The sequence below is a fragment of the Papilio machaon genome, chromosome 20 (genome assembly GCF_912999745.1).
Source record: "Papilio machaon chromosome 20, ilPapMach1.1, whole genome shotgun sequence".
NCBI lineage: Eukaryota > Metazoa > Arthropoda > Insecta > Lepidoptera > Papilionidae > Papilio > Papilio machaon.
This window is the reverse complement of record NC_060005.1, coordinates 2,674,809-2,691,474: the sequence shown is the minus strand read 5'-3', so window position 1 is coordinate 2,691,474 and position 16,666 is coordinate 2,674,809. Positions and strand designations below refer to the sequence as shown.

The 16,666-nt window shown below is 34.0% G+C and overlaps 2 protein-coding genes across 2 annotated transcripts in view; both read left to right on the top strand.

Annotated features, from left to right (window-relative positions):
* Positions 1-1,864: 1,864 nt before the first annotated feature.
* Positions 1,865-13,541, top strand: LOC123722149 (phorbol ester/diacylglycerol-binding protein unc-13-like). The gene is made up of 8 exons (XM_045682997.1): positions 1,865-1,871; positions 2,124-2,153; positions 2,626-2,728; positions 4,513-4,627; positions 5,963-6,086; positions 11,924-12,037; positions 13,338-13,453; positions 13,515-13,541. Exons 1-8 carry the CDS (start codon positions 1,865-1,867, stop codon positions 13,539-13,541), a joined length of 636 nt encoding a protein of 211 aa, XP_045538953.1.
* Positions 13,344-16,666, top strand: part of LOC106710037 (protein unc-13 homolog B) — a 134,696-nt gene continuing 131,373 nt past the window's right edge. Inside the window, exons 1-9 of the mRNA XM_045682834.1 lie at positions 13,344-13,453; positions 13,955-14,058; positions 14,342-14,427; positions 14,682-14,778; positions 15,058-15,262; positions 15,673-15,757; positions 15,955-16,182; positions 16,322-16,433; positions 16,511-16,578. Coding sequence (XP_045538790.1) covers positions 14,006-14,058; positions 14,342-14,427; positions 14,682-14,778; positions 15,058-15,262; positions 15,673-15,757; positions 15,955-16,182; positions 16,322-16,433; positions 16,511-16,578 — 934 coding nt within the window. The 5' untranslated portion in view covers positions 13,344-13,453; positions 13,955-14,005. The remainder of the gene's footprint in view (positions 13,454-13,954; positions 14,059-14,341; positions 14,428-14,681; positions 14,779-15,057; positions 15,263-15,672; positions 15,758-15,954; positions 16,183-16,321; positions 16,434-16,510; positions 16,579-16,666) is intronic.

The following is a 16,666-nucleotide window of genomic DNA, read 5'->3' as shown; positions in this document are numbered from 1 at the left end:
TCTATCCATTTAAGGTAAAATTTGACGTATAAGTTTTTTTTATAAGAATTTCCTTACAATGATCGGGACCAACCGTAGCACGATAACAGTCAGGTAATTGCTTGATTAAAAAAAAGATTACAATATCTTTTTGTACAGTTGTTTTGCCAGTGAAAATCTACTTTTAGGCAATATTTACTTTAATGATCTTCGGGCGCTTAACACAATCTTCCTTGATAGTTAAATTCGATTAGATTTGGGTAAATATCTGCTTTACTTCCGAGCTATGAATAATCCTCTCGTTCAGTGTAATTTCTAAAGGATTATTCAAAACGATAGGTTTAATATACAAGTACCTTTACAATATGAAATTCATTGGGTTATATTCATTTATTACCATTACTTTGAATATAACACAAAGTATTCAAGCTGTTTGCTGATGTCTATATCTAAGGAATATTACAATAAACAGTAAATATTTATATTACATCAGTCTTTCACGAAAATGTATGTCCATCTTATTGTAACCGATTAGTCTAAGTAAAGTGATTTTAATATTGCCTGTTGATTTATACGAATACAACTTTCGTATCGAATTTTAAGTAAAATATAAAAAACTTATTATCCGCTGGCGGACGCCTGCGACTTCGTCAACGCAGTTACTTTCTCGTCAAAATCACGCCAAAATCGGTCCAGCCATTCCGGAGATTACCCGAAACAAACGTGAACTTGCGGACAGACTTACAGACAGACAAAAAATTTAATCATTGTTATCAACAACGTCACGTGTACGAATTAAGATTTTTTTTCTTTTTATTACATACCGACACTAATTTTATTAATATGTACAGAAAGAATATAATATAAAATTGGAGTGTTTGTATGTATTATGGAAAAAAAAATCATATTTCGTGACCATCATGTATTTGCGTTGATAATAACTATAGTTAAATTTGTAAAATGTTTGTCTGTAAGCAAATTGGCGTTTGTATCGGGTAATCTCTAAAACGACTGGACCGATTTTGATGGAATTCGGACTGGTAGGTAGCCAAACTAAATAGGAGTACTAAGGCTGTTTTTTATGTTGCGGTGACGAAGTCGCAGGCGACTGCTAAAAATAAAAAAAACATAATAAGTAAAGGAAGAAAAATAAGTAGTTATGTTTTAAATAGTTTTACATAGTTATAAAAATCGTACAAAGTTTTAAGGTGATTTGCTTCATCGATTTTAGGGTTATTCTGGTGAACATAACGTGTTGCACGCAATACGTAGGACAAGCTGGCCACTATTTTTACGTTTTTACTTTTTTATTTTTATATAAGTGTTCTTGACATTATTTCAAACTACATGAATACACATTCTAATTAAAGGCGTCGTTTGTTTTGTACGATGTCATACTTATTATAAAAAAATATTTTTAAAGGAACACCCGATCAACATTTACACTGTAGTTTGGAATATGTTTAAAAAAAATGTGTAATTAATATAAATATTTAATACTAGCTGTCACCCGCGACTCCGTCCGCTTTAACAAACTTTATAACTTAATGTGTTCTTCCAGACTATGTTCTGCATCTATGCAAAATTTCAGCGCAATCCATGCATCCCTTTTGGAGATACCATTTAACAAACATCCATCCAAACATTCGCATTTATAATATTATTAAGATATATACTTTACAATAATATTTCATCACTACTGTAAAGAAAGTAACTTAGATAAAATTACTATTTATTTTTTGTAACTTTAAAGCTAAAGTCAATGCGCAATATACTTATTGGCCAGTACGACCCCTTTAGTAGTGTAAGCGTAAAAAATCCTTGTCTAGGAATGAGCGAATGTCAAACTTCACTAAACAATATGATAAATGAGTGCGACAACACAATGTCGAGTTATTTTATGCAATAACACGAAGCAAAGAAACGTGTTAAGCGTTTTCGTAGAGGTATACTTATGCAACTAGTGAAAAAGCAAAAAGTGTTTTTAATTATTCCGTAAACAGTTCTCTATGGACATATCCGGATAGTCATTCAAATTTTCAAGTATTCGTAACTCTGTGTTCCTCTGTTTATTATAATATTATGTAACAGTATTATACACAGTAAAGATGCGTAAATTGACTTGCATATTTTTATTGTTTCAGTTAAAAAAGCGCGATATGTTGGTATACAAGGTAAGAGATTTTATTTAATAGCGTTTTGTTAACGATAGTAGAAACTGTTCATTCATCATTTTCAATCAATTTTGAAATCAAACATTTTCAAAAAATATATTTAAATTCACGATGCTTATAATAAATATAGGACTTCGATAATCCGAGAAGAATACAGCAAATTGTCCACCTGATGTTCAGCAATTAGTAAACATCATTAACAGATAGAAATAGCAAGGAAACACTAAAAATAAAGATTTGGTTGGAAAGAGGGTAGATAAAAATAACAATTGTTAACATGCTAAGTAATAGAATTTAATGTTTTGGATATAAACCACAGGAAAAAACTTAATAAAAACGTTTAATAACTATACGTTCTATGGATTTAAATTAATAAAAAATCATAACATTTAAAAATCGTTGAAATCGTTTATAAGTTCAAACAATTTTCTTCCTTATTTTTAATGTTTTTAAAGTATATTATCGATTGCAGCTACACAATTCAACACGTACGTGACACTTAAGCTGCAAAATGTTAAGTCTACGACGGTGACAGTAAAGGGTCCGACGCCATGTTGGGAACAAGACTTTCTATTGTGAGTATTGATTTTTTAATGTAATACTAAGTTTCTTAAGTAAGTAGTTTTCCTTTTTTTATTCCCCGAAGTCTAATAGAGGTAAAGTTAGTCGGGTTTTGTGATTTTTTAAATGCATTCTTAGTTTTTTTTTCGAGTTTTCTGGGATAGTTTATAATGTAAACAAATCAAATTTTGCTAAGTAACTGTGTAAATATTCATAAGTTAGTTTGTAAGTTATTGAAAATAAAGTACTAAATTAGATATTTAATATGCACGTCATCATCATCCGCCTGTCTTTATCCCACTCATGTAGGGTCGGTGCGCCAGGTTTCGGTCCTTCAGATCGATCTATCTTCCGTCATCTCAGTCTTTACTCCCTTCTTAATTATGTTGTCCTTTACGTAATCCTACAGTGATACACTTGAATAGACTTTAGACAAGGCACGTATTACGCCAAATTATTTCACAATTTTCAGCTAGTTTTTAATTTCACTAGTTATATTAAAAATTATTTTAAATGAACAATAAATGTATGTTTCGAGATACTATAAAAAATTGTAAAAAGAACTTTAATTGTAATATTTAAAGATTCGTTGCAATGTCTTTTATGAACGTTACATTTGAATATGAATGGTTGCAATCAGTAATTCAGTACAATTGATGACAAAGTTCGATTCGGATATTATATGACTTTATTACACAGAATTTTCAATGAAATCATCATTAATTTCCCAATTAAAATACGGTGTTTCCATTGTATTTGTCTACCGGAAAAATCTTGTAGACAATTGTAGAAAATATGTATTCAAGTCTATCTGCATTTATGTTAATGATATATGTATAATTTTGTTTGTTTTGTGTAGAATTTGTTATCTTAATTTTTTAAAGATCTTACTTGTATCTACATAATTATTCCAATTTATACATTGTAACTTAAATGAATATGCTATTATTAAAATTTTTGTGAGACATTATCGGTGTCGGCACCGACTAGTTTAATAGCAGTCACCCTGTTAAAGGGCCCCCGATGGGCTCGAAACTAGTCGGTGCCGACACTGGATAAATATACGTGAGTGTTTTAGCCGTTTTCTAAATTAGTTAATAAATATGCTATGTTTAATTTTGTCTTTTATACCATTTCAACCACCACCAATCAAATGTCAAGAAATAGCGAGATTCAATTTATTTCGTTCTTTGCATTTGTACATTAATATAAATGTTTGTAGACATTAAAAGGGTATTGCCAGTGTTGTGTTGCTCCTTAGGGATGATGAGTTCTGCGAATAAGAGTTATTGTATCTGTTGCTTTGTAAAAATTCCGTCTATTTTTTCTTTCAAATAGAAATTAATAATGTATATCTTGTGATGTTGATGTATATTTAAAGCTTGTTTAATTATCCTAAAGGGAATACGTTTCTCCAACATTTCAGAAACCAATGTTTATTGTTTGTGTAATTAAAGGTTTTTTGTATTAACGTTAGAGCAGTGGGAGCCCACTATTAGGGCTTAAACGGTCGCGGTTATTACCCTAGATTTTAGATATGGTTTACAATAATACGTACAGTCAGCGATCTAAACATATACTTGAATTTTATGGAAATGCGAAATAATAAACCTATCAAATCAATTTTATCTTTATAAGGCTGTATTAAAGACTTGTTGAAATGTTTCAAAATAAATATATATAGATATTAAGCTAGTAACATGTATAACTGTAAATTCTCATTTTCACTGAATTCGATTATGTAGTCTATAAGTATTTTCTATCTTTTATCTATTTAATACGGATTTTTTGTCTTCAGTGAGATCAATGACATCAACCTGGGTTTGCTCGTGGAGGTGTGGAACAAGGGCGTCATATGGGACCGGGCGCTCGGGTACCACTACCTACCACTCACATCGGTGGCTTATAATGAGGTAAATTACCCTAATGTTAGTTCCAAAGATTGAGCAGTAGGACAGTGTTATTTCTGTACTGCGTTGTCCTGCTGCTCTACCTCCCCGTTACGGTGGAATAACATTATAATATACATTCGAATTTCAATTATTTTTGCTAATTTGTTCCTCCAATATGCAACATGCACCACAAGGAGTACCTAAGAATTTACTTCTATTAGCTTTGTCACATCTTTTTATACTTATAATAGTTAAACCATACATTGACATTAATGTGGGTGGGATAAAATGTTATCTATAAATACTCTTTCACAGTACCGATAATGATTGCTACGTCAAATGCCAAGTGGATGTGTATCTTGGAACTATCGACATTATCCCGTACGCGTATGTAAATGTTTTCTGCTAAAACATATTTATAATAAATATAATTACTTAGAAAAAGATGAAAGATCAATATGATAAAAGATTTTAGACAAGCTAATTACAAAAAAAAATCTACACTGATGGATTAGTTTATTGACTAATATACGACTCTGAGTGCGACAGCTTCTTGTCACATATCATTATAAATTAAGCCTATAAAATGGTATGCTTTTATAAATAACATTCGCATTTCAAAGGATACATGATAGCGGCCTTTTATTTTAGATGCCTTTCAACTATCAAACTAATTAATAATTAAAGACCACTATTAAATTTCAGTTTGTTTTAACTCTATTGTGCGATTTGTTTTCATTTAAAACACCAGAGTAACAAAAAGCGTAATCAGAAGTTGCCCCAAGCACTTTAGAGGTATTCGGACAATGTGCTGTTAATTACCGCCAACGCTTCAAAGAGAACGATTTATTTTTAACAGCTAAAAGTTACGCAATAAGTAATAAATTTTAACACTACAATAGAATACCTATATATTCTATTTGAATGTGTATGTGTGTGTGTGTGTTTGTAAATCATGATGATTGATACCAAATGTAAATAAAAATGGATATGGTAAAAAAAAACTATTAACTACTTTATATGTAAATTTATCGTGTAGAAGATAAAATTGAACCAGAAATCTTTATCTGTATGATGATGAACAGTGATGAACCGCTGAATCTTTTTGTGATTGTAATTTCACTTTACTGCGGTGACATTAGTGTAAGTACATAATGTCCGTATCGTGCAATAATATTAAATCGTTTTTCTACATCTGTCAAATTTCACTTCATTGAAGATGTCTATGGGTTAGAGGTCTATGGGTTAACCTAACCTAACGTGACGTGGTGGTTCGCTCCATTGCTACTTTGCCCTATTAAAAAATCAGCTTAGATGTACTAATAGTAGTAATAATTGTACTCGTGATATTGACAGGAATGCGGTGGTCGTTGGATTGAGCTGGAGGCACAGCTGATGATGCGGGGCGGCGCGGTAGTGGGCACCACAGGGCCCACGGGCCACGCCCTCCTGCTGGACTGTAGATTTGAACTGCCATTTGGTAAGTTATAACACAATTTTAATATGATAGCTTTGCCTAAATCTTCTGTACAGTAAAACTTAATTTTCAACCGCTTCAAGGCATAATAATTATAATAATAATGTTTATTTGATTCGGATTACAAAGATCCATATATTAGGTCCTTACATATGAAATTGTCGTTTTGTATGGGAGGAACAAAAAGTCGAATATTTTTTAATATAATATATTTAATTAATCAAAGTATGAACCATTATTTTCTATGCACTTTTGCCATCTCATAGGTAGTTCATTGATCCCTTTACTAAAAAAACCAGTCGGACGGGAATCAATAAAATCTTTGAAGGCGATTTGGACTGCCCCATCGGAGTTGAATTTTTTCCCTTGCAAGAAGTTATCCAAATTTCGAAAAAAATGGTAATCTGTTGGAGCAAGGTCCGGGGAGTACGGAGGATGTCTTAGACTTTCCAATTGAAGCTCTTCTAATTTAGTAGCCGTCTGTTGCGCAGTGTGTGGTCTAGAGTCGTCGTGAAGCAGCAGTGACGTGGAGTGATTAACCAGCCTAGGTTGTTTAGCCGCTAGCTTTTCCATCATGGTTTGCAATTGCTGACAATAGACATCAGCCGTAATAGTATGGCCAGATTTGAGAAAACTGTAATGAACAATACCGGCACTAGTCCACCAAACGCTTACAAGTAACTTTTTTGGGGTTAATTTTCGCTTGGGGCAGGATTTGGCTGGCTGGCCAGGATCCAACCATTGCGCTGAGCGCGTCCGATTATCGTAAAGAACCCATTTTTCATCACAGGTAATGATTCGGTTTAAAATACCTTCATTATTGTGCCGGTTTAGTAATGTAACGCAACAGTCGACGCGCGTTTGCCGGTTTGCTTCAGTCAATTCGTGAGGTACCCACCTTTCAAGATTTTTAATCTTCCCAATTTGCTTCAAGTGAATTAAAACAGTTTTATCACTAACATCGCAGCCTGCAGCTAACTCGGACGTGGTTTGCGATGGATCCGCTTCCACAATAGCCTTCAACTCTTCATTATCAACTTGAGTCTCAGGCCGTCCACGGGGCTTGTTCTGCAGATCGAAATTTCCAGAACGAAAACGTTGGAACCAAAAACGAACTGTGTTTTCTTTTGCAACACGACCGCCATACACATCTTTCACCCTTCGAGTCGTTTCCGCAGCACTAGTGCCACGGCGGAACTCGTACTCGTAAATAATGCGATATTTTAAGTTTTCCATTTTGTAAAATGAGTGACGCAAACAGAAAAAAACAGAAAAAAAAACAAATGAATGACGGTCATCGAACCACAAATACATGAGTCTATAGCTGTACAAATTTGAATTTGGAATTCCTTACCAAAGAGGAGAAATTCGTGATTAAAGTGGCCAGTACGAAAAACGCCAATTTCATATGTAAGGACCTAATATTAAAACATCTTGGAGAAACTCTGCCAAGGTGTTATTATATAGTATTCAATATTAGCTATTATAACTATGTATCGTATTCAAATATATTTTCGCATTAAATTATCAATGTTTTCGTAAATATGACCCAATATTTATTTGTATAATCATATCGTATTTCTTGAACAATAATTTCTCGAATTCAGAGAAGACTTCGTACCACATTGCTTATTTTTTACAAAGATATTTTGATATCGAAATTCTTAAAGGAAACGAATATTATTGTAGCGACTTGGCATCGATCTTAAGTGTGTGTGCTGGCGCCGTCTGATTGAGCGGCCTTGCTTGCTTTATGGACCAGTTAGAAGGATATAGAGACTTTAATAAATTGGGTTAATAACGTTCTGAATTTTCACTCTCACATTTTTTTTATGCTCGAGAGCGGGAATGTCAAGTAATTTAGTGGTAATTTTTATGCCAATTTGATTGGTCGTTGGCTATTGGTTTGGTAAGTTTGATTGTTGACGCCGAATAGTCTAGAAGTGAATGCGTTGAATAGCTATCCATTCATTGCTTCTATGGCGTAAAGTATCCTGTAACCTTGGAACCATCTGCCCACACTACAGCCGGCTAGACGGCGCCTTCTTTCAATGAATTTTATATTTAAATATAAGTTGTCTATAACTTTTACTTTCTTCTTTATGAATAAATAAAAATCAATGTTCATATATTCTTGGAAGAGTTTCTAAGTCTGTCTGAGAATGTCAAATTTTGACATTTTATATTACGATCTGTGATAATAAATAATAATAATAATGAAATTGTATAAAAGAAGCCGTGGTGGCTCAAGGGTTAAGCACTTAACTTGCAATGTGCAAGTCCTGGGTTCGAATTCCGCCATGTACCAATGTGTTTTTCGATCTACATATGTACATTTATCCGACGATCTTACGGTGAAGAAGAAAACATCGTGATGCACTGCACATATCTAAGAAGAAATTCAATGATATGTGTGAAGTCAAACAACCCGCACTGGGCCAGCGTGGTTGACAATGGCATAGTCACCCCTAAGTTAGGGTAGGTTCCGAGCCCCTGGGTGGGGACGTATAGTGAGCTGATGATGCTGATAAAACGAAAGATAATTGAAGTCTTATTAATCCCACTATTCGCGCGAATGTATTGAGGATTAACTTGATAATATAATATTGATGCAGTGATAATGCATTTCAGTACTTTATTACTTTAACTCGTCAACATTCTAAGTCATTATTCTAATAGAATGCAAAGTTTTACGCGCCTATGAAAGCCTGTTCAATTGAAAGAAAGAAAGGAAAAACAATGTAACGTACACTAACCTAAATGACTTGATCGATTTTAAAGAATGAGATGTCATTCGATTTGTTTTCTCCCTAAAGTGTTATTGAAAACAGGGTTTAAGGATTTTTACATAATTACTATTTTAATGTTCGTTTTATTTACAACATTTGGTATATATCGAGTTAATTTAAAAATAGTACATAATTGTAAAGGGTCATATGTGTAATGTCATTTATTAAAATCATCCGAAGTACGAGTAGTAGGGTACAGTACGGGTCGGCCTTGAGGCGTCCTGTTTAACGCAGTCGCCCCGCCGGCGCCTTTGATTCAATACATAAGAATTATACATAAGCACATCGCAGTTAACAAAAGTGATATCTGAAAATAGATAATGTTTTTCATCGCTATGTTCATAATATACAGGTAGACGGTGAAATTGTTCTTTATTTCCTAAAATGATAAACGGAAACTTTTACTTAATAAAGACTATCTAATCTTGTAATGAAAAATGAAAAAGATAATTTATTACAATTCAAAATTGTTTAAATAATAATACAGGGTAATATGGATTTTTTGGAATGTAAGATATTTGTACAACAAAATGTTTTAAAGTCGATGTGTTAAAACACCATTTGCTAAAAACGTTTAAATTATCTGACTACAGAACATATTTAGTAGAAATAAAACACTATATTATGACTTATTACTGTAACTGGAACATGCTTGCTTATTATTTCAATAAACCGTTTATCCTAGTTACCCTCGTTCCCCGACCAGAGTTTCCCCCAGGCAATGTTCTACTGAATTAGGTCGGGAAATTATTATCATGGCGGACAAAAGTTAACGTCAAATGTCAATTTTGTATTTAGAAATATACACGTTTGATATTAATGTATTATTGTATATATTTTTTAATTATTAATACAGACTAGGGGTCTTGTATTTTTTAATATAGGACAAGCACCACTCGTGTGTGAGAGGCGTGCGCGCTCGCCGGCTTCACGATGTGATATAAATTATTCACATGTGTCGCTGTTTCATCACAATATGTTGAACAAAAAGTCTGCATTAATTATATTTTTTAAGTTCACGTTTTTCTACTGCACACATATTTGGATAACAATATCAAATGTGATGCTGATTGTTAATATTTCAAGGTTTTATTGATGCATTGAACCTAGTGTAAAATAACTCTTCTTACATTAATAAGTTAGAGCCAATCTGAGAGTGTTTATTAATCATTACCGTAGATCTTTCTAATGTTATAAATACAAATTATGAGATGGATGGATTTTTATTTGAAGGTATCTCCGAAACAGCTCAACGGATCTTGATAATTTTTGGCACAGATGTAGAACTGTCTTGAAGAATACATACTCTACTTTTTAAGTTTTTTAATTCCGCGCGGACAGTCGCGGGCGACACCTAGTTTAGTGTATTTTCAATCCTTATAAACAAGCAAACCTCCTGTATTGATGTAGAATACTGCCGTTACACTTGTAAATCCTTCGAATTATTATATAAATTGGAATAATATCTGTTTACCTCGCCGATCTTAAGTGATTTTGAGTTATTTTTGTCCGTTATTGAAATTTTATGCCAAGCTTATAAAGTGGCTCGCGGCATTCAGATATGACGTTTAACTTACGTCATTTCCTTTGATGTAGGATATGAAACGTCGTTCAAAGTATTGATTTAGAGATTTCCGCTATTGAGCCAGTAATACATTTCAAAAGTAGACTATAAATTATAAATTCTCTTTTTTATAATATAAGGTGGTAAACGAGTAAGTGATCGTCTAAATTCGCCAAAATAGCGAAAAGAGCGATGCCCAGACATCCGTATATAAATGGTTATACGCAAGTTGCATTAGACGGGTATCATGATTGTTATCATAGAGTCGAGGATATTTTAATACTGTGTCTGCATTATTTTTTGTAATGCTTAAAATTTCACAGTAAGCTGAGATATACTGAGTTAGTTACTAAAATTAATTAGCCTTAATCTCGGATTACATTCCGTACTTTATTAGCAAACAAGTGAAATTTTGTATTCTTTCAAGACTGTATTATTATTATTTTATTTTTAATTTGTCTAATATGATAATGATAGTATTTTTGTAGCAGTAAGAGGTTTCTTACTTTAATAATTTCAATAGCATAAAATTTTTAGAGAGATTTTATGAAAATTTCGAATCATGACGGTATGTGAAGTTTGGTTGTGCAATTAGATTATTGCCTATAGTTGTGTAATATTAAGTTGCAAATATTCTGAGAATTCTAAGTATTTAATATTTGACGTCGACAACGTGGACAATTTAGAATGTTGAGGTTTTAAAATTGTTCTGTTATATCGCAAGTGCCGTCGACAGGCACTTGCTTTGTGACGTCAGATCGTAAGCGTACACCGCCTTGCAACATGCCACTATAATTTATGTTACTTTAGCGTGCTAATAGGGTGATTAAATTATATTTTTTTTGATTAGCCGTCGTGTACAAAATTAGGTCAAAAATGCTGGCAATGCATAAGCTTTTGTTTTATTTTTTTAAAATAAAACGACCATCTTAATAAATTTTCAAAGATTAAAAATATCTTATACGGCTAGAAAGCTCTTTTAATAGCTCTTCATAAAATTATTAGCATCATTTTGAAACAAATGTACTTGCATAAAATTACTTGCGAAAACTTTGACAAGTTTAAATCCAGCGATTAGTATAAAAATTGCGAGGAATATGTCAAAGTAACTTATACTTCACAAATCGAATTGTAATTCTTTAGGCCGAGTCAAATTGGTTTTTGCTTTCATTATTAAATGCCATTCAATTCTCAAATATTATGTTATTAGAAATTACATCAACTGTATGTTTGATAACATGACATTTATAAAAGAAATTCTAACACGCTTTAAAAAAGTTATGCTTTTTTGATGTCTATAATACTACAATTTTATTAAGTACATAATTATTATTGTTTAATAAAAGACTTTCTTGTTGTGTTTTGCGTTATTCATCTCAATAATACAGTTTAGATATTATTGATTTTTACAATATTTTATTTAAATATTTCTTTGAGAGTTGTTTTTAAAAGACAATTATAAAGTAAGATAAACGCATCGGTTTCAGACGCGGAAGGCACGGCCGGGGCTGACCTCCAGAGAAAATTGGATATGCTGAACGGTGCCCTCGACGCCGAGCGGGCGGAGCAAGCGCGCAGGCAGTTGCAATACGTCGCTCATTGTGAGTGAATGAGACGTTTCAAACTTAAGACCATTTTCCACTAAGCGTCAAGCCGTAAAACTCTGGCTATTTGTAAGTCAACCGCGACCTCACCAGTGAAAATAATACATAGAGTTCATAGAGGCATAGTATACAGTGGTGAAGACATCGCGGAACCGAAGCGAATTAATTAGTGATTTGAATTTTAGCCCTCAATTAGTTTCTTCTTGCGAACTATTTAGCAGCTAAGTTTACACGAAACGTGGAGCACACTGTGCGAGTCATTTTCACTTCGTTTTTATGTCTTTTGAATTGCGCTTCGCTTAGGTTCCGGTTTGGTAGCGTAACTGTGTGCTAAAGATCAGAAATGTCAATCGAGTGCGGTTAGAATGGCTTGATTATTGCGCTAGTGGAAAACGGATCTTATAGTTCAACCTTCCGATCTATCATTGAACAGTTGAATGGCTTGTCGCATATCTTCAGTTTACCAACGGGGTGAAACATGTGTTGCAATAGAACTAGTTATTTTATCATCTCTACATACCTAAATTCATCGTTGTCTTTTGTGTGAATATTGTGGAAGGGTCAAATGTTTGTTCGCTAAATTTTGTGTCAATCGCGATGAAGATTTTTATTGAGAAAAGCCATTATTTCTAAATTAAAGTGGTGTTTATAATAGTGAATTTAAAATAAATTTCAATTTTGATGGTTATAAGTTGCCGTTTATTTATAACAATGTGAAGAATTAGCTCTTGTGTTCTGTCCGTGATTTACTGAAATTGAAGGTTAGTGAAGATTTTAAACGTTCTATGGATGCACGTGTTTTGTGTATGCTTAAAATGTTCGTATAATGTGATAATAAATGTCCAATGAAGCATGGTTCAAAGCCTCGTAGTGCTGTGAATTATGAGGTCACAAATCTTAGTTTAAATACTCTATTAAAATTGTAAAGTACACTCGTAGTTGCAGTTTACGGGATTTGTATATTGTGTGTTCAGTTACAGTCATTTTAAGTACTAACATAACGATATTTCACAAATGTATTTATTACCCGTAAAAACTGAATACCTTTCTCTTGTATGTCTCTACACTTCTCGTAGTTATTGTATGTGTAACAAGATTCAAACTTTATGTCAGCTCGGCTGCACACGCATGACTGAATAAGTGGACCGACCTACTTCGGAGGAAAGCGTGCGTGTACGTGTTCACTGCATCCTTATCTGTCCCGCCAATATCTAAAATTGTTCAAAATAGCGTTTCATGACAACCGAAGTACCGTCGTATTTAATTTTGAGGATTATACTTACTGTCGTTTTTCCAGCGGGCTATTCGGAAGACTCCGACTATACGTCGGACCTCAACTACCCGGTGGGCCAACATGCCAACTGCAGCGCTTCTCAGTTCAGGAGTGCAGCGCATCAGATACATACGCCACAGGTAAGAACGTGCTAATGTGTAACAAAGTTTAATCTCCGATTAAATTATTGATACTTTTTAGATACAGTACTTAGTGCTGAATCTCTGAATTAAAAAAAAATGCATGTCTAGTGATTTTTGTTATATAGAGGTCATTGTCGTGTACATTGTCATTTGAAACGCATTGTAATAATTTATATTCAAGTTTTGTTTTTACCAAAAAGACCAATCGTGGTAAGAATCAGTAAACACAGTAACCATTACTAGATAAATATTTTGAAATCTGTTATCATAATTATCTGCTTATTTTGCCGTCGGTTGGGAATTTATTGCGTATCACTTTACACTATTTTGTCTGTGAATGCTTGGATTCACACGTGTTTTACGTTTGTCATTTACTCTTGTTTACTTCGTCACATATTAGACATTAATTGAACGATACATTAATGCACACAAGTAAATAAATATTTATCCGATTAAAGAGTTATAATTATTTAACTGAAATGTCTGTTTTGTTTCCAGAGGTCGCTGGAGGCATCTCGGGAGAATTCGTACGAGCGGGAGGAATACCACATGCATGGCGATACCGATCCCTTGTATTATAACAGCCAGCCGCGAACGAATAGGTTAATATACTTTATGTTATATCTAATCTTTAAGTATACGTGTAGTCGTTAATAGGGAGCTTAAATACAACACTAAGGGACTACACCCTTAGTGTTGTATTTTGACTCAAAGTTGTAGTTAGTCATAGTAACTTGTTAAAGTTGGATTGTTTTTTAAATAGGTTTTATGTGATTATTTAAAGAATTGTTCATCGATTAAATAAGTTTATGCAATTAATTGCCTCTACAAGTTATTACAATTTTTTTTGTTTTGTGATTTAAAAATGTTTATTTAATATTACAGGATAGAAACATGGTCGCAAATGCACGCACAGGCGAGTGTGGAATCTGCGTATTCTTGGCGAACAGCAACAGATTGGCAATCGGGAGGTAAATACATTTAGTATTCACATACATACATACATACATACATATATCCGAATAATATCCTAAGTAATTGATAAAATATTACTATATACAGATCGAAAGATAGGCAATATTATAGGTTTAAATTCTTTGAGCGTGTATACAATCTATGTACCTATATATGTAACTGTGTTTTGGTGACCAAAGGACATTGTCGTATGACACTAAAATGTTTATGCAGTAATAATTATTGATGATAAATTTTATTTTGATTGTAGAGGAGCAGCGAAGGCCGAGCTTAGAGCGTCAGAATACTTTATATGATGACAACATGGGCTACGGCTACGACGTTTACACCACTAGCACGCACATAAGGTACGTGTAGCAGTAGAATGTTAACAGTAATTTATTTAGAAGGGTAGATTGTTCATTCTAAAAACAAAGAACCATTTCTGTACGAACAGCTTAAAACATTACATCGACCGTAATAATGCTTTGCAATGCCTTTGAAAAAAAAATAAGTTCGCAGACTAGGTGGAAGAACATAAGGATTTGCGGATGGAGTTAGTCAGGCAAACTTCTCCCGCTTCTTTTCACACATTTATGTAATCTCTCTTGTATTACAGTAATTAATTAGTGATTATTTATTTACAGGGACCATTCGCATTTATCACATCAGCCAAGCTACGAGGAATACTATGACTCGAGTAGCTATCCGTACGGGTCGTACGAGGCGCGGCCGTGGGGCAGCCGGTATTTGTTCGACGATGGCTACGGCCTCACCTCCACTGAGTATGAGAACATCGTCAACAAGCGCCGCTCCTCTGTCGTCCAATTACCTCAGCTGCCGACCAAACAGGTACGATTTGGATAGTCTTGATACTTGCAATAAGGAATAATTGTTAATTTTATAGCCGACATTGACATGACCCATATATATTTTGATGTTAAATTGGTTAAGTTATTAATATTTATATTGGTAGTGATCGACCATTGACACAACAGTGATTGATGTATTAAAATCAATAACAACCAAAAGACCTGGGCGTTCATAAAACGAGAATAATGTTTGGCAGAGGGGAAGTCTGAAGTACTAAGTGATCAAATAAAACATATTTTAACTTCATGCCCGTCTAATAGATTTGGCTGTTCCTAACAATTGCTTAACCGTTATTTATCGACGTACATATAACCAGCTATCCTCCTGTTGTAGTTCTAAAAATGACAAATATGATTGCAAGTTGAATTAATGAGTGTGTTTTGTTTCAGTTTCCCCCCTCATCTCGTTATTCGGATTACAACGAGATGGCTCCGTACCGGCCTCGGCCGAGGAGAACGACGGCTAGTCTTCCTGGTATCTATTTGCATTATTATACAGAGAATGCAATACTTGAATTAAAGCAGACATTTTGTTTGTCTACACGATTGTTTCTAAAACGATATATGCATCATGTAAATGTATCATTAAAGTCAAATCATGGAGAAATCACAATAATTTAATTTCGTGGAACACATCGCATCGCACACAAATCACCATATTACTGTTTCTAGCAACGCCATCATCGACGCCCAAACGTGGTCGTGCGTTGCCGTTGCCGCCGGGAAGCGAGCATGGCGGCACTCGGCGGGGCAGACGGCTGCCGCGGCCTCCACGTGCCTCCCGTCTGCCCCCTGCGCCCGCTGTCCCCGCGCCCCTCCCGCAGCCGGCGCCTATTGTTGCGTCGGTCGCACCTGTTGTGCCGGTCGTGACCACTCATACACATGTGCCTTACACACAAGGTATACAGGCGATATATAATAGCGATTTCTTATAATGATATAAAAACATTGATTCAATTTCTTCGACATCGAAGTTCTCTAACACATATTACTTGTATGTGCTAAATTAATGAGTTTAATTCGTTTCATTATTCCACAGAATCAGAGAGAGCCGTACCTGACGTAAGTTATGATTACAACACTTACGGCTACCAATCTCAATATCAAGACACTGCCATTGAACAGTACCAAGACACTAATTATAATGCCAGGTATATATACAGGTCTATTAGTTCATTGTATTTTAAATTCAATAAAATGGATTAACAATGTCTATATATCTTTGTAGTTATGACGACGAAGGTATGCAACCTTTCTTCGATGAAACACCTCATGCAACGCCGCCTGCTGCAACTGGTAATTATCCAGAAGACTATTTTCAAATTTTATGAATGTCATATGTATTATCAATATCAGGGTTTATAGAGTTAAAAATAACAACTAT

What these genes read in the sequence shown, in the direction of transcription:
- LOC123722149 (XM_045682997.1), top strand. An exon ending in CATCGGTGGCTTATAATGAG is followed by an intron (nt 4,628 to 5,962) that starts GTAAATTACCCT and finishes TGATATTGACAG; the next exon opens with GAATGCGGTGGTCGTTGGAT. An exon ending in TAGATTTGAACTGCCATTTG is followed by an intron (nt 6,087 to 11,923) that starts GTAAGTTATAAC and finishes CATCGGTTTCAG; the next exon opens with ACGCGGAAGGCACGGCCGGG.